Source organism: Carassius auratus, unplaced genomic scaffold (assembly GCF_003368295.1).
Source record: "Carassius auratus strain Wakin unplaced genomic scaffold, ASM336829v1 scaf_tig00030410, whole genome shotgun sequence".
Lineage (NCBI taxonomy): Eukaryota > Metazoa > Chordata > Actinopteri > Cypriniformes > Cyprinidae > Carassius > Carassius auratus.
In genome coordinates, this window is record NW_020525848.1 from 169,151 (window position 1) to 192,698 (window position 23,548).

General features: G+C 37.0%; 2 protein-coding genes across 2 annotated transcripts; one reads left to right on the forward strand and one right to left on the reverse strand.

The window, feature by feature from the left end:
- Window positions 1-2,325: 2,325 nt before the first annotated feature.
- LOC113080175 (meteorin-like protein) lies at window positions 2,326-10,565 on the forward strand. Its single transcript, XM_026252414.1, has 4 exons — window positions 2,326-2,552; window positions 4,896-5,287; window positions 8,689-8,748; window positions 9,244-10,565. Exons 1-4 carry the CDS (start codon window positions 2,470-2,472, stop codon window positions 9,567-9,569), a joined length of 861 nt encoding a protein of 286 aa, XP_026108199.1. The 5' UTR covers window positions 2,326-2,469; the 3' UTR covers window positions 9,570-10,565.
- A 4,455-nt stretch (window positions 10,566-15,020) lies between these two features.
- Window positions 15,021-23,209, reverse strand: LOC113080178 (B-cell receptor CD22-like). Its single transcript, XM_026252416.1, has 8 exons — window positions 23,011-23,209; window positions 16,857-17,111; window positions 16,493-16,750; window positions 16,154-16,399; window positions 15,739-15,832; window positions 15,610-15,646; window positions 15,204-15,394; window positions 15,021-15,069 (listed from the first exon to the last, which is right to left on the reverse strand). The coding sequence occupies exons 1-8, from the start codon at window positions 23,207-23,209 to the stop codon at window positions 15,021-15,023; spliced, it is 1,329 nt and encodes a 442-aa protein (XP_026108201.1).
- Between the last annotated feature and the right edge of the window lie 339 nt (window positions 23,210-23,548).

Below are 23,548 nucleotides of genomic sequence, written 5' to 3' on the forward strand. Positions count from 1 at the left end.
ACAGTACGGTTGTAGATGAATGTAGTGTTCTTCAGTACACTAACCACAGTACCTTTACGTAGGGTTATAAACTTAAGTTTTAGACTTAAATAGGACTCTTTAATATATATTATAATTTATATATATATATATATATATATATATATATATATATATATATATATATATATATATACAGTCTTGTTCAAAATAATAGCAGTACAATGTGACTAACCAGAATAATCAAGGTTTTTAGTATATTTTTTATTGCTGCGTGGCAAACAAGTTACCAGTAGGTTCAGTAGATTGTCAGAAAACAAACAAGACCCAGCATTCATGATATGCACGCTCTTAAGGCTGTGCAATTGGGCAATTAGTTGAAAGGGGTGTGTTCAAAAAAATAGCAGTGTCTACCTTTGACTGTACAAACTCAAAACTATTTTGTACAAACATTTTTTTTTTCTGGGATTTTGCAATCCTGTGAATCACTAAACTAATATTTAGTTGTATGACCACAGTTTTTTAAAACTGCTTGACATCTGTGTGGCATGGAGTCAACCAACTTGTGGCACCTCTCAGCTGTTATTCCACTCCATGATTCTTTAACAACATTCCACAATTCATTCACATTTCTTGGTTTTGCTTCAGAAACAGCATTTTTGATATCACCCCACAAGTTCTCAATTGGATTAAGGTCTGGAGATTGGGCTGGCCACTCCATAACATTAATTTTGTTGGTTTGGAACCAAGACTTTGCCCGTTTACTAGTGTGTTTTGGGTCATTGTCTTGTTGAAACAACCATTTCAAGGGCATGTCCTCTTCAGCATAGGGCAACATGACCTCTTCAAGTATTTTAACATATGCAAACTGATCCATGATCCCTGGTATGCGATAAATAGGCCCAACACCATAGTAGGAGAAACATGCCCATATCATGATGCTTGCACCTCCATGCTTCACTGTCTTCACTGTGTACTGTGGCTTGAATTCAGAGTTTGGGGGTCGTCTCACAAACTGCCTGTGGCCCTTGGACCCAAAAAGAACAATTTTACTCTCATCAGTCCACAAAATGTTCCTCCATTTCTCTTTAGGCCAGTTGATGTGTTCTTTGGCAAATTGTAACCTCTTCTGCACATGCCTTTTTTTTAACAGAGGGACTTTGCGGGGGATTCTTGAAAATAGATTAGCTTCACACAGACGTCTTCTAACTGTCACAGTACTTACAGGTAACTCCAGACTGTCTTTGATCATCCTGGAGGTGATCATTGGCTGAGCCTTTGCCATTCTGGTTATTCTTCTATCCATTTTGATGGTTGTCTTCGGTTTTCTTCCATGTCTCTCTGGTTTTGCTCTCCATTTTAAGGCATTGGAGATCATTTTAGCTGAACAGCCTATCATTTTTTGCACCTCTTTATAGGTTTTCCCCTCTCTAATCAACTTTTTAATCAAAGTACGCTGTTCTTCTGAACAATGTCTTGAACGACCCATTTTCCTCAGCTTTCAAATGCATGTTCAACAAGTGTTGGCTTCATCCTTAAATAGGGGCCACCTGATTCACACCTGTTTCTTCACAAAATTGATGACCTCAGTGATTGAATGCCACACTGCTATTTTTTTGAACACACCCCTTTCAACTAATTCAACTAATTGCCCAATTGCACAGCCTTAAGAGCGTGCATATCATGAATGCTGGGTCTCATTTGTTTTCTGAGAATCTACTGAACCTACTGGTAACTTGTTTGCCACGTAGCAATAAAAAAATATACGAAAAACCTTGATTATTCTGGTTAGTCACATTGTACTGCTATTATTTTGAACCATACTGTATATATATATATATATATATATATATATATATATATATATATATATATATATCTGACCCTTAACTTTTATTGTAACACAAAATTTATATTTTGAATAAACACTGTTCGTTTAACTTTTATTAATCCTGAAAAAAAATAAAAGCAGTGTAACTTTCCTACATTGATTATAAATCAGCATAAAATGATTTCTGAAGGATCATGTGACCCTGAGGACTGGAGTAATGATGCTGAAAATACAGCTTTGATCACAGCAATACCTTATATTTTGAAGCACTTTAAAATGGAAAACTGTTATTTTAAAATGCTATATATTTTTATTTTCTAAATATTATTTATAAATTTATTTATATCTAAATAAATGCAAGCTTGAAGAGCATAAGAAACTATAAAAGAAAACAAAAAATCTTTTGAACAGCGGTGCAGGTGTGTAAATCCCATTGCGGCTTGCTGGCGGGGGCGTGGCTTAGAGGTGTGTCGAGTGTTGTGGGCGGGGCTTGAGTTTGTAAGAGAGAGAAAGTTTCTGCAGGACTCACAGTGTCTGGGCTTCAGACTACAGCACAACCATGCTCTTCATCCCGGGTCTGTCTGCTCTTGATCCTGTCATGTAGTTTCTGAAGTGATCCAGATTTTCTACAGACTGGAAGAGATTGTTGGGGTTTGAGGATGTTTTCATTCATTCTGTTATCAGCTCTGGTCCTGTGTGGATGTGCACAGTATTCAAGCGACCAGTGCAGCTGGAGAGGAAGGTGAGCCTCGCATTTTTATCAAATTAAACCACTATAAAGTTATTACAGTAAACAGTATATTTTCTGTCCGCAGATATGCTTACAAAACTTATTGCACATTAAAACCTTTTATTATTACTATTTCATACTTTGCATGATTGCACTGCATGCCAGAATGTTTTTAACAAGTTAAATATTATGAAATACCCCTTTGATCATTATACGTGTTTGTATAAAGAAGGCCTTTGCACGTTTTAGTCTATAGCTATATCTTTTTGTTTTTCCTTTAGCCATGCAAAGAAATGTTAAACGAGTAGACTTGCAATAGCTTATAAATGTAAAGAAATGTAAATGCATGTGTTTAAACCTTGTGAGAGCTGGTTGATGGGGAAGGTCCGGGCATGCCCTTATTGGACATGTTCTTACATTTTACCTGAAGACACTGATTCGCGAACCTATTGTTCTTATGGAGTACTCCTTTTCAATGTTGGCTCCAGGACGATTCAGATTCGCGAAGGCTAATTCATAAATTATTACTCTGCTGGATTACAGCTTTGTTTGATAATAAAAAAGTTAACATGTATGAATCATTAGTCCCAATATACTTTGTCACTGTAAGAAAATAGGCTTCAGAAAAGCTTCACGAATAAAAAAAAAAAGAACCGTTTGAAAGAATCGATTCACTAAAATGAATTCGAATCCTCAGCGCTGAAGCGAAAAATGACTGAAGAACAACTGCCACTGATGGTTTTTACAGCTAGTATGTTATGCGTCAGCAGTGACGTTCATCTCTCTCTCTCTCTCTCTCTCTGACTCGCACTCTTTCTTTCAACTCCTTCATTTGACTCTTTGAAGCAGACCGCGCTGAATCTGGCCTCTATTACGCGCCGCGCAGCTTAATTGACTCCAGAAAATGATTTAATAACGTTAATTAAAAGCAAAATGAAATGGGAGGGAATGTCGGGTCATGAGTGCGAATCTCGGCTCTTTTGCTCTGAGGACATTTGGCAGTGATTTCACCAGAAACCCAACCCCGTCAGTTTAATTATAATAATGCCCATCCAGATCCCCAGCTGGAGTCCAGACATGAACACCCAGGGCTTCAATGTTTGGTGGAAATGCCGAAATATGACCAATCTGTATTTTGGAATCAGCCAATTATTTTTCAAATGCATGAGATTGAAGAAACTCAACTGGTAAAGTCAATTGGACTTTCAATGGTGCTTATTAAAACCAGAAAGAAGTCATCATTTTTCATGTACACCTGAAGGGTGTAAAACTCAAAGCTTCTGCTACCCAGCCGAAACAGATACAAACACTGTAATCATCCCGAAATAAGCCAAACCACAACCACTTGAAAGAGCTGTGGCGGGGGAAAAGAGACCGTCACATCTGTATGACATCTTGTGCCACATCTTTCATCTGCATGTAACCCTGCTCATATATGATAAGCTTCATGGCTTCAGATGAGCTAATATCTCCACGTTTGACATCTGATCTCTCCTGATGAGGAGCAGGTCACGGGATGAGAGCCGTAGTCAAACTCTCAGATTTCTGTCTCATTTGAAAAATTAGTAATACATTCCTCTTTGGTTTGAACTTAAATAATAAAAGTAATACATGTAAATAAATGTTGTACGAAAGGAATAAGAATAACAAAAGCACATAAAATATGAAAATATGAAGATCATTCAAAATCTATTAAATGATAACAGATAGTAGATATATTAGTACTATAATGAAACTGGAAAGTTGCCTCTGCATGGCATTTAAAATTCTTAAGGTAATTTATTATTATTATTTTTTTCTGCATTGCTAAATTGGTGCATATAAATAAAATAATGAGTTAAAATATTATTTGTTTTTCAAGTGGTATTTTAGTATGTTTCCCTATTATATTACAGTATATAATATTAAATATTATTCCGTTTAACATTTTATTATTTAAAAATTATTTAAAGAATGTTATTTTAATATTGTTTAATAAAATTATTTTAAGTTTTACACATTTTGTTATGTGCTTTTTTATTTTGTATTGTTATTTTTAATTTAAAGTTTTATTTTGTTTACATTTGTTTGAGTATTATTTAAGTTTTTTATTTAGTTTATAAAAATGTGGAAAAAATCTTTGTTATTTTTGTTTGTACTTTTTGCATTAAACATGTGGAATCTGTTTGTTAACGACGAGTCCCTTGAAAAAAAAAATTCATCCTTTAAAGTCATTTCAAAGCAAATGCATAAATTTCAAGATGAGATTCAGTCCTCCTGGAGTCTGTGAGAAGTCGTCTGATATTGAAACGCTGTTGTTCTCCAGGGTTATGTTGAGAAAGGCTTAGCTCTGTCTCTCTCTCTGTCTGTCTGCAGTGGTCTGACACACGAGTATCACACACGGGACGTGGAGCAGGTGTACCTGCGCTGCGCCGAGGGCTCTCTGGAGTGGCTCTATCCCACAGGAGCCATCATCATCAACCTGAGGCCCAACCTGCCGTCCGCCGAGGGTCAGCTGCGCGCCTGTGTCAAGCCGCGGCCGGACTCACACGGGGCCAGGCTGTATGTGGAGCGGGCCGGAGCGCTGCGACTGCTGCTGACGGAGGAGGACCAGGCGGCGGGACGCGTGCGCTGCTTCAGTCTGCAGGAGGGGGCGCTGTTCGTGGAGGCCTCCGCCCGCCGGGATATCAGCCGGAGAATCACTGCCTTTCAGTACCAGCTGATCTCCACACACACCCCAGCTGGAGACCAGCCCCGCTCTCATACAGGTACTGACCACAAAACCTCTCCGTTCAGACCTAACCCTGGCCCTCTAAAGGGTCCTGAAAGCCTAAAACACATTTTTTGAGATGAACTCATATGAACAGGTTGCACATCAGTGAAAACAGCAGTAGCACTCATTGTGTCTGTTATTAGGGGAAGAGATTATTGGGTGTTTTCTCTCCTCTTCCCACCCAGTTTTCCCTGCCCATTTCTGAAGTCTTTATCAGATCTATGGAGTGAAAGACCAGTGCTGACATAGTCTTTAAAGCTTTTGTTATTTATTATTATTTTTTTAATAGATATTATTGTTTAAATTTGTATTTGTTTTGATATTTTATTTATACACTAATCTAGCAATGCACAATATTATTATTTTTAATACAGCAAATTAATAATATTTACCTATTTTCAATACAGGATTAAGACATAGAATGGCATGCGGGGACATCTTGACAGTGGCATTTCAGTATTAAATACACACTAAATGTGTTTTTATATTTTTTGTTTTCATTTTTGTTTAAGTTTTAGTAATTTTGTTTTGTTCGTTTCTCATTTTTATAATAATTTATTTTAAAAATAAATAAAAAAAATTCTACTTGCTGAAATTGTTTTCTACACTGTATCTTGTGTACTATTTTTTTAATTAGGATACAAATGAATAATCGAGATTGAAACATGAGAAGAAAAAGAACTGAATTTGCATTGTTTAGTTTTTGTGTGTGTATTCCCGATAAGAAGCGAGTCTGAAACTGGATCACCAATGTGATCATCATAATAGTTACATTGTTAGTGAATTTTCTATAATCAAAAAATAAAATACTGAATATATAGTAAACATGCACCATATTACTCAGCTCAGGAGTACACAGGAACACATGTGAAACATGTGTGGGGGTGGAATAACAGCACTGTCAAATGAGCGTCATTCACATGAAAGACTGCTTTAGAGAGGCTGTAAACCGTCTGACCCTGTAAAACCTCCACCTCCACCCCCCAGATCCATGTTCAGCCTGACATAAGAAAACAAACAGACTAATCAGGAGGTCAGCCGGGGTCAAGCAGCCTGTAGAGCTGTCAATCACAGCCAGCGCTGCGTCTGATTGGTCTGATGCTCGCTCAGGTTTCCTAAAGATTATATTCAGTTCTCTGTGTAGAGGAGCACAGGGTAAATACTGAAATCTTAATAATCAGTCCTTCATTTCTTCCACATAGCGACCTGGAGTTCCTTCAGAATGCCGTTTACTTTAGTTTTTTCTTTCCCGCTCCATTCCCAGAGGCTTTAGCTTCATAAACATGAGTCTTGAGGTGTCCTGAGCTCCTCACCTGTTGCTCTCACTCACACTCACGCTAGGACAGAAAACTGTGTGTGTGTGTGTGTGTGTGTGTGTGTTAAAGGAGGTTTTTAAGGAATGTCTGAACTGTTCTCTAGTAAGCAATGAAAGTGGACCGTGATTTATACAAGCTCAAGCTCCAAAGAAGTACCATAAAAGTCATTCATATGACCAAAATCCTGGATTTTCAGTCCATAAATTCCTTTCTGTTCATTATGGGGCTAAAAATTGTGATTTGTTGGGTGAACTGACCCTTTCACTGAAGTCTGTGGCTCATAAGAAAGCTGTTTCAGTTGTTTTTGGTTCACAGAACGTTCTGAGAATGTTAGATTTTGATTCAAAGAACTTATGTTTTAAGTTTCTAATGTTCTATAAAACAGTTCTAAGTTCCATAAAATGTTCTATAAAAGTTACTTTACAGTTGTGAGTATTAACCTTAAAATAACCTTTAGGAATCCAAAAATAACCATAAGGAGAAAATGAAAATAATCAAGTTCTTTTTGAATGGTCTTAAATAAAAACAAATCCAGCCCTCTCATTGAGCTCTTCTATTAATCTAAGAGTCTGGGTTGGAGTCTTCAGCTGTGTGCGGTCAGTAAAACCAGACGAAGCCGTCCCTTCCCATCACAGTCTCAGCTCCGCACACTAATGAGCCGTTAGCCGCGGTGCAAGCTGCTCAAAGTCATTCAAGAGTCGGGATCTGTATGCGAGTGTGTGTCTGAATGTGCTTCTATGTGTTACATCAGGTGAGAAATCACATTTACATTGAATCGTTTCACAGGGCCAGTCTGGAGATCAATGCTTTACATTTACATTTTACCCTATTTGTGAGTCTTAACTGAATGTGACGAGGAAAAGAGATAAAATAAGATACTGTCTTCTAAGACATGCACAAGAAAACATGCAGCACAGCTAGAGTAATCTGATTCACTTCTGATCTGTCTGAATCATTGTAACGAATCATTTGATGATTCATCAGCACATATGACTCACTTGAGTGAACTATGACAGCCTTTTGCAACATTTTTTATAATAATATAGTCATTTTAATCAACATTAAACAAAATTAATACTTTAATAACATTAAAGTGTTCATCTTTTTTTCTGTGCATTTGTTCCTCACAATGCATTTTTATGGTTTATATTAAAAGTGTAATGGTGTGTGCACACCAAAAGCAAGTTTAATTATGAGTGGATTATACAAATACGTTAATAGAAGCAAATTCACACAGGGTGATGGGAATGACATGAATTAGGCAACGAGATTGTCACAAACACACAATATATGCCTCAAACAAGTCTTCCACACAAGATGAAAAATATTAACTCTGGTGGAAACTTTGCACGACGTGTTGTCACGCAACCCAATCAGCAAAGAGCTCATTGACGTGCTTGGTTATATCAGAAAATAAAAGAGAGCATTACGAAATTATTTTACTTGCTTGAGTGACACAACAAACACCCCACAAGCAATCTAGAGCGATAATGTGATGTGAATATTTGCTTAGCTTTTAACCTACAAACCTAAAAATAACCATTAGGTAACTTTCTGTTGAAGTTGTTTTATAATTGTAAATTTAAGATGTAAAAATAACCTTTTTCTCTCTAATATCATCGAGTGGGTTTTTGGGTAGACGTTTCCAATATTTGATACAAGTCAACCATAAAAGCCTTTTTAAATACACAGGTGTTTATTTCACAGATGTCTAGCATGATGTAATGTGGTCTAATCTCAGTCAGATGCCGGGTTTGAAGCAGGAAAGGCAGATAATGATGATAATCTCTGAATGTGTTCAGAGGTCAAAGGTCAGAGATCACAGGACTCAGACACAGCTGGAGTGTGACGCAGCACAGGCCCCACACGTCTGAGGAGGAAGCGTGTCTCCATTTCCCTGCGCTGGTGTGTGTGTGTGTGTGTGTGTGTGAGAGAGAGAGAGAGACATGGCTGCAGTCTCAGACTCATGTACCGTGTGTGTGTGTGTGTGTGTGTGTGTGTGTGTGTGCGTGTGTGTGTGTGTGTGACACAGCTGCAGTCTCAGACTCATGTAACGTGTGTGTGTGTGTGTGTGTTTTAGCTTCATGCAGACCCTGTGCTGATGACGAGCTGCTGATGGCGATCTGTACCAGTGACTTCGGTAAGATAAATCTGCTTCTTACTGCTTTAAACTGTTAGTTTCCCTGTCATAATGTACCATATTTCCTGGAAAATAAGTCATACCTGACTATAAAATTCCTGTTTGAAATTTTTGCACGGTAAAAAAAATAAATACAAGCTGACATTGTGTCAATCATGTGTACTCACTGCCTGTGACATTTTCGCATTTATTTAGAACCAAGAGAAAACATTACCGTCTCCAGCCTCGAGAGGGCGCTCTATGTGTTCAGTGTAGACTACAGGAGAACTGAGCAGCATAGAGCGCCCTCTGGTGGCTGTAGACGGTAATGTTTTCTCTTGGTTCATGTCAAATTAATTTTGATAAATAAGTCGTACCTGACTATAAGTCGCAGGACCAGCCAAACTATGAAAAAAAGCGTGATTTATAGTCTGGAAAATACAGTATGTTAGCTGCAGCAGGATTCAGATGTTAAAGTTAGTGACGTTTATTCTGTCTCTGCTCTGTGTCTCTCAGCGGTGCGCGGCAGTATTCATCATGTGGAGGAGGAGGAGGATGAAGATCAGGTGTCAGTGGTGGTGTCGTTGAGTCACGTGTACCGTCAGAAGAGCCCTGTGTTTGTGTCCGGCGGCGGGGGGCGCGGGCGCGGCCGGTGGACGGGTCGTGTGAAGATGCCGCGACGGTGCGGCCCGCGGGCGGGACAGGGCGAGTTCCTCTTCACAGGAGCCGTACGGTTCGGGGAAGCCTGGCTGAGATGTGCTCCGCTTTATAAAGACTTCATCAGAGTGTACCACGCAGCTCTGGACGAGGGAACGAACCCCTGCCACATACACACGGACTGAGACACACAACTCTCCTCTGCTGAACTGAACCCACTCTCAAATCACATGGAAACATAGCTTTTTTCAGGACTTGGTCCAAGGTCGCATTTTATCCCAAAATCTAAATAAATAAATATAACATTTAGGATACTTCAATAAAAGTTGGATTATTTTATAACCAGGTTATGAAATAATTGTTATAATAATTAAATAAATTGCCCCTCTATAATTCTCATTTATCATTTTCAGCTGGGTTTCTTTAGATTTATTACGATCAACTGTTTTAATTTTGCAGTAATACTATTAATCAGCATAAACTAAATTTAAATGAAATCCTACCATTATGTATAAATAGTTCACTTATTTCAATATTTAATTTACTTTAACATTACTGATATAATCATCATTATTATTAATATTTGTTGTTGTTGTTATTGTAACATAGTGACACAGCAACATAATATTTAAATAATAAATAATTGTATATAATTGCTTTATTTGTAGTGTTGAATTTAAATAATAATATTTTTTAAAATTGGGATTATTTTTTTTATTGTCCTGAGAATGATGTCATAAGTTTTTTTTTTTTTTTTATGTAAAATATTCCTTCTTTATTTGTGTTGATTTTGGGGTGAAATGAGGCCTGGTGTGTTTGGGGACGTCCAGTGGTTCCAGATGGATGGATCCGAGCCATCAGTCCTCCCTGAAGTTGCTGTTCTTGGTTACAGACAGAAGTTGTGTGTGTTTGTTTCTGTCTGTTCTTGTTGCCTGACTCTATTCGACAGATGATGAGCTCTCGCCTGCACTCGTGTGTGTGCTGCGAGACGATGAACGCTGCTTTTGTTTAAAGCTTTGTTTGGAGTAATTGAGCGGTCAATTCTTCTGACTGACGTCTGGACTGTGTTCATGTGTTCAAGAGTGAGTTTGAGTGTATTGTGTACGTGTGTGTGTGTGTGTGTGTGTGTGTTTCTCCTCCTTGGACTCCGAGTCTGGAATAAAACACTCCTAACAGAAACATTATGGTGTCAGTTTCTGTGTTTGTGTTGCTGGGTGTTTTCTGTACAAACTGCCCAGCTGTGGAGAAAATTGTGAAATGTTCATATTATCATGTGAAGGCGAGCGAGTTCAGCTACACAGGATATGATGTCGTTGCTCAAAGTACGTTATCTGAACGCCGTAAAGGGATTGTGAGTAAACCGTCTGTTTCCAGTTCAACTGCTGTCTGCTTTTTTTTTAATATAATTATCCATCGAATTTGACCAAACAAATGTTGGTATTTAGCACATCTGGTTTAATTAAACATACATTTGAAGAAAACTCTAGCGCCCCCTTGAGTACAGCGGATTATAAACTTTAACTATGAAATGATGTTGAACAAACCCTTGAGAAAATATGGTTATTGTGTATGAATAAATCTGTGTGTTAATTGCAAAGGGTTAGATCTTAAGACATTATATGAAAATGGCCAAAATAATAACGATTTCTTCCCAGATAATTATTGGGTCCTGGAATATTCTGGGAAGTTTTTTTTTTTTTTTTTTTTCTGGATTAAAAAAGAACCAAGAGAGAACGTTCCTAAATGTTATTTGGTTCATAAAAATGAACATATGAGAGCTCTAAAATAACAGTTGGTGATTGCTGCATTTATAAATGCCTTCCACCGGAAGTGTTCGATCCGCCATTTTACTAATCCCTACCAGCAGAGAGCGCCATTGAGTCACATGCAAACCACTGGCCTAAAATAACTCGATTTCAAGCAAATCAGTCAAACGGGGTTAATTTTTTCATGTTGTGTGTATGTAAATTATTTTTTACATCAGGATGTAATGTTTATGATCTTTTTGGGCAGCCCCTTACGGAAATTAACCATGGCTTTACTACAAATAAAACCAAAAAAACATGATTAATATAGTTTAACCATTGTATTTTTAGTAAATCTGTGGTTATACAAATGGTAGTCTACACGGCAAAAAAACATGGGTTACTACAGTTTCACTATAATAAAACCATGGATATTTTTCGTAAGGGAGTTTAGGTGGGTGTGTCTCCACAATGACGACACAGATAATTGATCCAACACAAAATACAGCCTATTTCTTTATGAACAGATCTATTCAGGAATTATTGAACATGAACCTATTAGTATCAGAAATGGATTTGAATATATTACAATGAATAATACAATAGCATTTGTTTATATTGCTATATACTGAAATGCAAAGCTTAACATCTTGTAAATAAGCCTTTAAATGATTTTAAATCCATACTGTCTGATAGTAAGTTATTTATCTGAATAAATTATATGTATATTTTCAATGTCCTGTTTGAGCAAAATCTGTTTCATTATGTTTACTAGCATTACCGTTTCCATGTTAAATATTGTATGCTTAATTAATAATTAATTTAACCAGCGTTTAAATCATTACCTGCCTGCTTCAAAACGAATGCTGTTAATGAAATCATTGTTGAAACGTTTGCACTTAGCGCCGAATTACGATAGGTTGTAACAAAATTATATAAAAACTGAATATATATATATATATATATATATATATATATATATATATATATATATATATATATATATATATATATATATGTGTGTGTGTTGAGGTCATGTCTGTCTGCTGTTTATTATGTTCATGAGATTCGCTACTGTAATGAATGTAGCTTTACTATAAGTAGGTTAAATTCACGACATTAAAAAAAAAATCTTCTTATTTCAAAGACAATGTTTGTTTATAAGCTGTTTTTCCCACTTCTGATATGATTCTTTCTGTTAACCTAACCTAACCAAGACCAACTTAAACACTATTAACCAAACAAATCCCTTATTTCTGTCAGAATACCCGGTTTCGGATCTGATGTTTGTTTGCTCATATATCCTGGACAAATGTCCGTCTATTCATCTGACACTGGACAGAAGAACCATGACATAACTGTGCTTCCATGGTCCTTATGTCATTGTTCAGGGTTAGGTTCCTCCCATGGTTTGTGGGCTGATCTCCAAGCCCAGCTCTCATCTGATCTGTCTTGAGTCTAAAGACTTTCTCCCGCTCAGCTGTCTCAAGCACGGCTGGAATGAAACACAGATAACTCAGACGTGACTGTGAGTGTGTGTGACGGGTTATTATTAACAGCACTGACCTAACGCAGAAACTGTCTTTCCGAGTCTCTGTGGTTTCTGCTTGAAGCCAGTGAAATCAATACAACTTCAACTGCTGGTTTTAACAGTGTGCTGTTTAGCCTTAACCCAAGGAAAACCAACGACAAGTCGCTAAGTCATTCATATCTACAAACCAGATGTGTTTTATTTCGTGATTGATAATCAGTATCAGTCTGTTTATTTTTATGATGTAGGCCTATTTATTTGTTTCCAAATAAATACCATCTTGTATCCCAGTTTTAATAGAGTAGAGACATTAGATTGACTTGAGTAAACACTGTGACTATCAATATTGATGGGGTAAATATGTATATTGAGCAGAACATATTCTGTATATTAACAATGTGCTGTCATGTTTTTGTCAAAATGTTCAGTACACAACCAGACTGCATTGCGTGCATGCAGTACAGTATACCATAATGCAACGCGCTTAACTGGACTTTTCTTAAATTTGCATTTGGAAAAATCAGCTGTCTAAAAATGATTTCTTTATTGGTGCATCACTACTGGTTTGCACAACGTTTTGTGTGAGTGGCCTTTTTAACGTAAGAGAAGCTCGTCAATTTGTAACTTGAATGTGCGAGGCTTCCTGTGTCATACTCCTGGTTATTTAAGCTGTACCTAAAAGATATTGAGATATTGTTTGGTTATACATCAAAATGTGTTGCATTATTTAAATGTATTGAGAGCTCAGGTCAGAAACATATCCGTGTGACCTGGTGAGAAACTAAAGCTGGAGCTGGAGAGAAACTAAAGAGGACTGCACTGCACTCAGAAATCATTCTGCTCCTAGACTACACTGCGCCCTGGTGCACTGTAGAGGGAAGTACATCGCTACTGAAATAGTGTTCCCCTATAGGAGAGAATGGGGTAATGTGAGACACATTTGTGGTCATGTGACCATTACTGTATGTTTTCAAGTCTCTCCCCTTTCCCCTTGGCCATGGAGAGGACCTCGTGGTGTTGTGGTAAGCATGTTTTTTTTTTTTTTTACAAAAATAGTTTTGCATGTATAAGTACATTTTCTTGCTGTCAACTTAATCAACTGTTGTGCCAAATCAAATTGATTCAGGTAGAAAAAATTACATTATACATGTTGATGAACTACCAACATGTGATGATGCTAGTTTAAGATTAGCCTGAATTGCTAAGAGAGATTGTTTTTTCTAAACATGTGGTGGTGGGGTAAAGTGAGACATGAGACATATGTTAAGTTTACTATTAAACATTTTAATGTAATATTACATTACATATGTTTTATTTGTAATGTCATAGACATTGTAGAAAAGCCATCATGCCAAGGCAATACACCAGGGACATTGGCATGGTTGAGAAAGTTGATGACAAAATACTTGCACAATTTCTCAGAAAAATCCATAGAAACACGAAAGAGTGGGAGAGACCCACGTTTGCTATAAAGGAAAATGATGTGGCACATGTTCCTAAAAGTGATGTGGTGAAGAAGCTGCTCAACCGTTTTTTTGTTTAAATCTAGATTAAAAACACATCTCTTTCACCAAGCATTCAAATAATGCATCTCATAATTTGTGACTGCAGTTGTATCTGATCAAACGTGCATTCTTATTCTTTAGCTGCCTTTACTCTGCATATGCGCAGTGGTGTTTTCTCAGTCAGAAAAGGCGCGATCACATCACGCTATTAGGAAGAAAACGCGTGTTAACGCATTGACGCTGAAGCTGATGTAGGCTACAGAACAAAACCATCAACAGTCAACATCTGGAAATGTAATGAATTTGTGTATTTCTATTGTCAGACAAAAACACATAGACTATATAAACTTTATTTAAATCTTAAAATATTCCAATACACCAAATGTGCATGAAATTATAACTTCAAAGAATCAAACATGTTTTATGAAGGATGAAAAAGAGACACAAAAGACACAAAAACGGATGCTTACTGAAGAGTGACTAAGAGACTGCAGGTCATGGAAAATTACGCAAATCTTTGGAAACATTACAAAACATGCTATTAGCAGAAGATGTTTCCACAGACGCTTAAATGCAGCTAGTTGATGTTGTAACTTCTCCAAACAGACAACCCAAACAACAAACCACAGTCTTAAAATGATCTAGGTGCACTTACATAACCACCATGGACGTCTTAGTTAACGGTAATGGTATTTCTGATCAGTACTTCCTAATCAACGGCTGATGGCAAGAAATGTCATGTGACTTGACACACATTTAAATCACTTTATTAACATCTGATTCAAAGCTGCAGTAGATATATTTACACTCAGCTGGAGACCAGCTTCATTTTCGATCCACGTGACAGATTCTGGATCATTTGACTTTGCTGTAAACCACAGATTCATCCACCATCGCATCGGATCTGTGGAACAACACAGTCAAATATGAAGTGTGAATGACCTTTTAGATGATCAAAGGTCAGTCAATTCTGAGGGATCATGCAGTACATTTCAAAAGAAAAAAGAAAATGTGACTCAAACCAATTTTGTCTCTCACCCCACAGCAGGATCAGGATGGTGCACGGTCAGATTCCCGTTGCTCTCATTGTTTTTGACATGTTGGATCATTGTGTACACTGTCTTTATAGTTTTTCCTATAGTCTGATCTGCACTGGGTCTCTTGGCTGAAATTCTGGCATACAGACCATCATCAGAGTAGTTTGTCTCAGAGCTGGGAGGATGTTGAACCTGGAGAGAGAAGCCAAAACCTCTCAGAAAAGTGAAGTATAAAAGTAAGATCACCTGCATGAGATGCATGTTCCTTTAGCTCAATTTAACTGATTTCTCATTCTTTGACATGCTGGATTCAGATCAATCAATTAAATAACATGTTTTCTATAACACAACTTAATGAAGAAGTGATTTCATTGTCATGACAGAAACAGAGATATTTCTGTTCTTACCTGCTTCTGCCTGATGTCATATCCACTTTTTCTCTTCCTGTAGTGCAGAGATAAGCATTTAAACACAAACACACATTCATAATTATTAACGAGTACACCAGTGCACATTATTAAAATCTAAGAGGTCACCTTATGAACATGAACATGATGATGCAGATGAGAAATAAAACTCCACAACCGGCTGGGATCACAACAGCTGCGTACAGGACTGTTTTATCTCCCCCTGAAAAGGAATGAAAAGTAAAGTTGGATTTTATGTCTGTACAAAATAGAAATATGTGCCACACTTATTAGATGCAAAAATCAGAAAATGTTCACTGTGACTAAACATATATGTCAGCCAGTGTAGTATGTAAGAGTGGTATAAGAATGGAAACTCTTAAATTCACTAAAGTGAATTTAGCTTGCAATGTCAATACAACCTGATTGATATTAATGAGCTAATGATTCATCATATCATCTGCAAATGGCACCTTCAAAACATGTATGCATTCATTCATAATTTTTCAAACAAATGCTCATCAGAAATATTTAACTGATTCACCTTTAACAGTGACAGTAACAGCATCTGATCTCTGAGATCCGTGTTGATTGTGAGCTTCACAGTAGAAGCGTCCACTCTGTAGTGCACTGAAACTCTGTCCAGATCCAACAGAGGAGCTTTGATTCTCCTTAAACCAGATGATTTCTGCAGGTGGGTTTGAATCACTGCTGCAGATCAGAGTCACCGAATCTCCCTCCGCTATTCCACCTGATCCACTTATTAACACTGAGACATTCCTGGGTGCATCTAAAACAGACATATGAAGAGTTACGTTCATGTTTTACAATTGTTAACCCACTAATCTGTTTGTTACCAGTCAATGACGCATTATTAACTCACACATGACATTTAAATTCACAGCATCAGAGTATTTCTCTCCATGTTCATTGATGGACTTGCACTTGTATTTTTTACTATCATCAGAACTGATGTTTGAGATGCTGTAGATTCTTCCAGATCCTACAAACATTTCTCCTTTAAACCAGCTGAAGTTCAGAGCAGGAGGGTTTGAATCACTGCTGCAGATCAGAGTCACTGAATCTCCCTCCACTATTTCACCAGATCCATTTACGGACACTGATACATTCTTTGGAGAATCTAACACAGAAAAACTTTGACATTATTAAATATCACAATAAATTTGACATCATAAACTTTGTTTAGAGGATTTAAAGTCACTGTTATGGAAGCATTATTAACTCACACATAACATTTAAAGTCACTGTATCAGAGTCTTTCTCTCCATGTTTGTTTCTGGACTTGCACTTGTATTCGCCACTGTGATCAGAGCTGATGTTTGAGATGCTGTAGATTCTTCCAGATCCTACAAATGTTCCTCCTTTAAACCAGCTCATTTCTGCAGGTGGGTTTGAATCACTGCTGCAGATCAGAGTCACTGAATCTCCCTCCACTATTACACCAGATGAACTGATGGACACTGAGACATTCCTAGGGGGGTCTTAAACAAAACTGCATTTAGAAAATTATGTATCTTTTTTTTTTTTTCGTTGAATATCTGTTGTTTTCCATTTGGTCACAATAATAATGCAAGTTCTCACAACAACATTTTTCACTCTTGATTTCCTGTCAGGAGATACTCATTTAAGATGTAATGTTTATAAAATTTTATAGTTGATCAGCAAATTATTATATAATATTTTCTTTTCATATTTACAGTCAACAAACTTTTTAACTTTTCAAATTATAACCAAATACTCACATCTATTGTTAAACAAGTAATTGTGTGCACATACCACCTTCTGGCAAGTGCAGGACAAAATAAACTACTAAAGTGAAAAAAAATTAATATCCACAACACTGCTTTTAACTCCAACACAGCAAAAAAATCTGAGTGAAATTAACTCTACTGGGAGTACATGTGAGACCACACTCAAGAGTGTGAAAGTGTTAAAATAGGAGTGTTAAATTAACACTGAAGCAGAGTTAAAGTTAATGAGATAATTAAGTGATTAATTGAGTGATGATTGACCATTATTGACGAGACCTGATGTTAACATGCAGAATCAACAAAGATGAAAATCACTATTTTTATGTCACCATTATAGTGGTCAGTGTTTGCTTTAGTTGGGCTCTTGACCCTTAAAATGTTAAAGTTAGATTTTAATTGGCTGTTATAACTGAGTTATAAAACTGATGGACAAGCAAAGACTATTGTTATTCCTGAATTACTGAGTTAAAGTTACATTGTTGATTATTGCAGCCCTGTGATTCTTCAATAAAGCATTTCCAACATTTTAAATACAATCTGAGGAATTTCTTAAAAGTCGTTTGCTCAAAATCTTTCAAAAGAGTCTTTCTGTTAGACACGCAAACATCAAGAATCAACCTGTGAATCTCAACAATGGTGAAAATCCAAAAAGCATGTTGCAGTGCATTCTGGGTGCCACCTATCAAAATTCATCCATTACTCCCATGATGCTTTGCGGCATTAATAAATTATTATCTGAATTGTTTCAGTAATTTCCTTCATTCTTACTATTCTATTTTTGTTTTTTATGTTACTTTTAGTAGTTTGTTTTCTAATGTTTAGAGTTGTTCTGTTTTTCTGAGTATGCTGTTTGTCACCGTTGGTGAGATTCCTACACAAATCTTTGATGTATGTGTGTGTCTAATACAAGCTTTTTTTTAAATTATCAGAACAACTTTCAAGAAATACTTTTAATTAGCAGGTACTGTACAATCAAAGGGTTGTTATAATCAATGAGGTCAATCAAATCTGTTTAGGCTTTAATTGAGTCTTGTGATTCAGGTCAAATGCCCATGTTTTGATTTTTTTCTCGTCTGTTTGTTACAATTCAGTTGTAACAGCCAAACCAAATCTCACGTCAACATTTTAAGGGTCAAGAGCCCAACTAAACCAAACACTGACCACTATAATGGTGACATAAACATAGTGATTTTCATCTTTATTGATTCTGCATGTTAACATCAGGTCTCGTCAATAATGGTCAATCATCCCTCAATTAATCACTTAATTATCTCATTAACTTTAACTCTGCTTCAGTGTTAATTTAATACTCCTATTTTAACACTTTCACACTCTTGAGTGTGGTCTCACATGTACTCCCAACAGAGTTAATTTCACTCTGGATTTTTTGCTGTGCATTTTTAATAAAAGGCAAAGTTTTGACCCTGCTGGGTCTTCTATAGGCAAATTGTGAAAACAATTGAAAAAGGGGAAGTCATGGCCTAGTGGTTAGAGCATTTGACTCCTAACCCTAGGGTTGTGGGTTCAAGTCTCGGGCCGGCAAAACCATGACTTTGGTGTCCTTGAGCGAGTGCCACAGCATAATTGATGCTGTGTGTACTTGTGATGAATTAAATGCAGAGCATGAATTCTGAGAATGGGTCACCATACTTGGATGTATGTCACTTCACTAAAGGGATATATATAAGCCGCCTTGCAATCAACTGACCCACTCTGTTTGATTGGGTCTAAAAAAGCCTTATAGCCCCACCCTTTACTCAATTAAAGCTGCAGTAGGGAACTTTTGTAAAAATATATTTTTCACATATTTGTTAAACCTGTCATTATGTCCTAACAGTAGAATATGAGACAGATAATCTGTAAAAAAATCAAGCTCCTCTGGCTCCTCCCAGTGGTCCTATTGCCATTTGCAGAAATACATCGCTCCCGGTAAAAAATAACCAATCAGAGCTGCGGTCCATAACTTTGTTTGTGTTCAAAATGTAGAAAAATGTATATAATAAGCGAGTAAACCATGAATCCATTTTCCAAACCGTGTTTTTAGCTTGTCCTGAATCACTAGGGTGCACCTATAATAAGTGTTTATATTCGGACTATTTTAGTTTGCTTCGGGGGTACCGCGGTGGAGTAACCCAGTACCTTTGTGATTCTTTATAGACATAAACAGAGAGAAGTAGTTCCGGCTACGATGTTCTTCCGCAAGACGCAAGCAGTTCTGTTTATTAACCGCTAGAGCGTCAAAAGTTCCCTACCGCAGCTTTAACAGAACACTTGCATAGAAAAGCACTCAATGGAAGAAACAGTTCTATATATACACAAGCCAACCCCAAATAATTAGAGAACATTACCCCACATATGCATAAAACCAACTGAAATGTAGTCAGCAGACAATTTCCTACAAAAAATATATATGCACATATAAACACATGACTACTTTTTATAAGAATGGCTTTATATCAAATTCTTCATTAAGACCATAGGGAGACATTATATTTAAATAATGTATCGTAAAATTATTCCCGTTGGAGAAGCCTTTTACCATGATTTCCTCCTCTAGACGGTTTATTGACCTGCTCCACCCCAATATTTCTAAGAGCGCTGACATTATGCCCTGCTAGTTTAAAATAAGCAGCGACAGGGCTGCGTTCATCCCCAGTTCTAATGGTAATTCTGGTCCGTAGCCCTCTTGTTGTTTTGCCCTCATATGATAAGCCACATGGGCAGTGAATAAAATAAATAACATGTGTGGTGCTACATGTAATAACACCACGAATACATAATGTCTTGCCAGTGTGTGGATGATTAAAATTTTTGTACTTACTGTAGGAGCACTGGCCACAAATGCCACATCTAGTTACCATCTGGCCTTCTAAGAAAAGACATTGTGAATTGTGGACATATAGGCCTTTTAAGTTAGGGGCATAATTAAAAATAAGCTTACGTTTTTCTGGGAAGATTCTGATTAGTTTAGGGTCCGAATCAATAATGTGTCAATGTTTGAAAACAAGTGGGGACTATTTTACGCAACAAAAAGGGGACTTGTTTGGATTTTTAGTGCACTTATTTGAGTGAAGATACTCATCTTGTTTACTCATCAAAAAACAATTTGACCCGAATCAATACAATCTTGTTTGTACCCTCTATTGAGGAATCTTTTTGTCGAGTCCGCAGCCTTCTTTGAGTAAGATGAATTATCGCAGCATATTGGACATACACAGTTAAACTGACTGATCGGAAGACTTTTGACCAACGGCCTGGGATGAAAACCTCATGCAATACAGTATTTGATCCGTGGGCTTGTGAAAAAGATCGGATTTCATGGTCATGCCATCTTTATATACCTGAATATCCAGGAAACTGATGTGATGTTTATCATATTTTAAGTAAATTTCAAATGTTCATTACAAGAGTTCAGATACTCGTGGAAGCCCATTAATGTGCAATCAGTAATAAGAAAAATATAACCCATATGTAAGCAAGGCATAGGGGCCATTTTGCCTCCCATAGCAGTGCCTTTTCTTTTGTATATAGAAGTCATCTTGGAAACAAAAAAAGTTATTGGTAAGAACTATGTTGCCAAGTCTAATATGCACTCAGTGCTAGGTTTTGGCTCAACCTTATGTCAGATGGGGAAATGTAGAGTGGGCTGAGGGATAGTATGGCTTTGTAATTTGTGTGTTTTATTTCGATTGCAGTGAGATCCTGCTTGCAGTGTCTGTGTGTAAAAGTATTGAGCACGTGTGATGTGTGTTTTATAATGAGCACGTGTGTTGTTGACATTGTCTTGTTGGAAGCCTACTGTGGGTGTGGTATGTAATGGACTACTACAGATGGTCCCCATTGACTAAATAGCTGCTACACCTCCCGATCGTCGTAATCATAAACTCACAAGCTCTATAAAATCTACCATAAGGCAGAGCTCTGAACGCTGATCTCCCTTCCTTACGTGGGTGCTCCTCAGCTGGCAAACGGCACAATCAATTGAAAGATACGAGTAAAACAACACATGCAGGTATTCTTTAGAAACGGACATTCTTTTTCTTCCTCTCTTAATCTAGGGCTGCTCGATTATGGCAAAAATCATAATCACATTTATTTAACATGATCATGAGGGGGGCCGTGTGACCAAAACTTTATAGGAGTCATTTATTTAAAGAGTGATAAATATTCAAATCTGTATTTCCTGTAAATAAAGTTGCTACAATCATTAATCTGCACTGTTTACTTCACTGGTTTACACTCTTTCTACCATGTGCTGCTTTACTTATCTTTCTTTACATGACCTATATGTCCTCACTATAGACCGTATCACTCATCATGTCATCACTCTCTGTCATGTTCGCATGCTAAACACCAGCAAGAGCCTATTTCCCTGCCTGCCCTTGACCAGGTACGGTAACTATTGACGCTACTGTCGTTCCAAAATGTCCAACGAATCGGCATTAGCCGAGAGTATAGGCTCTTGCTGGCGTTTAAGCATGCAAACATATTCATAAAAGACAACTAGGCTACTCTTCAAATACAGTTTATCCAAACATGTGTATTATTTTAGGTAGTCATTATCATGATAATCCATGTCCAAGAGTCAATTTCCTCGGATGAGACCGTTTTTTTCCGTTACTTATTTGACACAATGTTATAAACACACACTGACCTCACCGAGCTTTTTATTTTTGGCACTTCCGGTAATTTTTATTTTCAATTTGCATATTAGCTAAATATTTAGTTTCAAGCGAAACATTTAGATTGAATATTTATATTATAACTATTTTAAAATACTCTAAGTTGACAAATATTCATACCAGTTTTTTAAACATTGTTTGACGCTAAATGTGACAAAATTTTGCTGTGTTTTCAGCATGAGCTGCTTTAAAAATGGCAAAATGGTGGGCTATTAGGCTTGTTTAGACCCAATCAAGCTCATTTAAATCACAGGGTGGGTCAAGTTGATTGTAAGCCTATATCGAAACGTTGCCTTTTATTAGAAATGGGAGTTAAAAGCAGTGTGGCAGACTTTATATATAAATAAATAATATAGTATATATATATATATATATATATATATATATATATATATAATATATATATATATAAATACTCACAGGTGACATTGAGCTGAACAGCAGGAGAGATGTTAAGTGTGTTCCTGTTAGAGCAACAGCTGTAATCTGCCTGCATCCTCTCTTCTGACTGACTGCAGCAGGAGTTGATTGTTTCTGTCTCTTCTCTCAGTTAATGGCTGTGAGTTTCTGTACAGATGAATGTTGCTATGTCAGTCAGAGCGCAGCTGCTTTTACATGACAGACGGACTGAATCTCCCTCTGTCACTGTCTCAGGAGACTCCACCTGAAGATCTGAACACAACACACACATTATATCTAGTGCTTGCTCTCATACACTGATTATTATTCAAACATAATGCACAGAAGAAGAGTTGAAACCTTTCAAAGTCACCTGTGACAGTAAGATCCACTCCTGGATTACTAGTCTGTTCCTGCTATCATCATCATCATCATCATCATCATCATCATCATCATTCATTGTCCATCATCGTCATCATCATCATCATCATCATCAGTTTATTAGCGATGAATCTGAAATAGTACATGTGTTCATCCTTCTGTGTCACATGACTCAATCTGATGGTGCAGTTTCTGCTGTTTATCTCCCAGATACTGAAGCCTCTGACTGTATTCAGGGTCCTCAGACAGATCTGTATGTTGCTCTCCTTCTTCACTTGATTCTTTACTTCCATTTTTAACAAGTGTTTTGGTCCAGAACACTTTCTTGATCTCATCTCCAGTAGGGTATGTATAATTGCAGCTCATTATCACTGATGAGTTCTTTAGTGCACAGATGTGTGAATGACTGTAATTCACACCCCAATCAACACTAGAAACCCCTGAAACACAGAATTCATAAGAAAAGATTAGTAGCAGTTACTAAAGGTCAGGGTATATTCTGGCAAACAGTTTACAAATCACAGTTTGCAATCGGCAAAGCAATCTGTGGTACACGCCTCTACTAACACGTGATGGGTAACTGGCGAAGCACAATGTTCTCTGTGTTTTCCAGCCACTATATCATAGAAAGAACAAGGTTTGAGAAGTAGAAGGTGGGAAAACAGTTAAAATGCTTCAAAGTTAAAGTTCATGCAAACAGATATT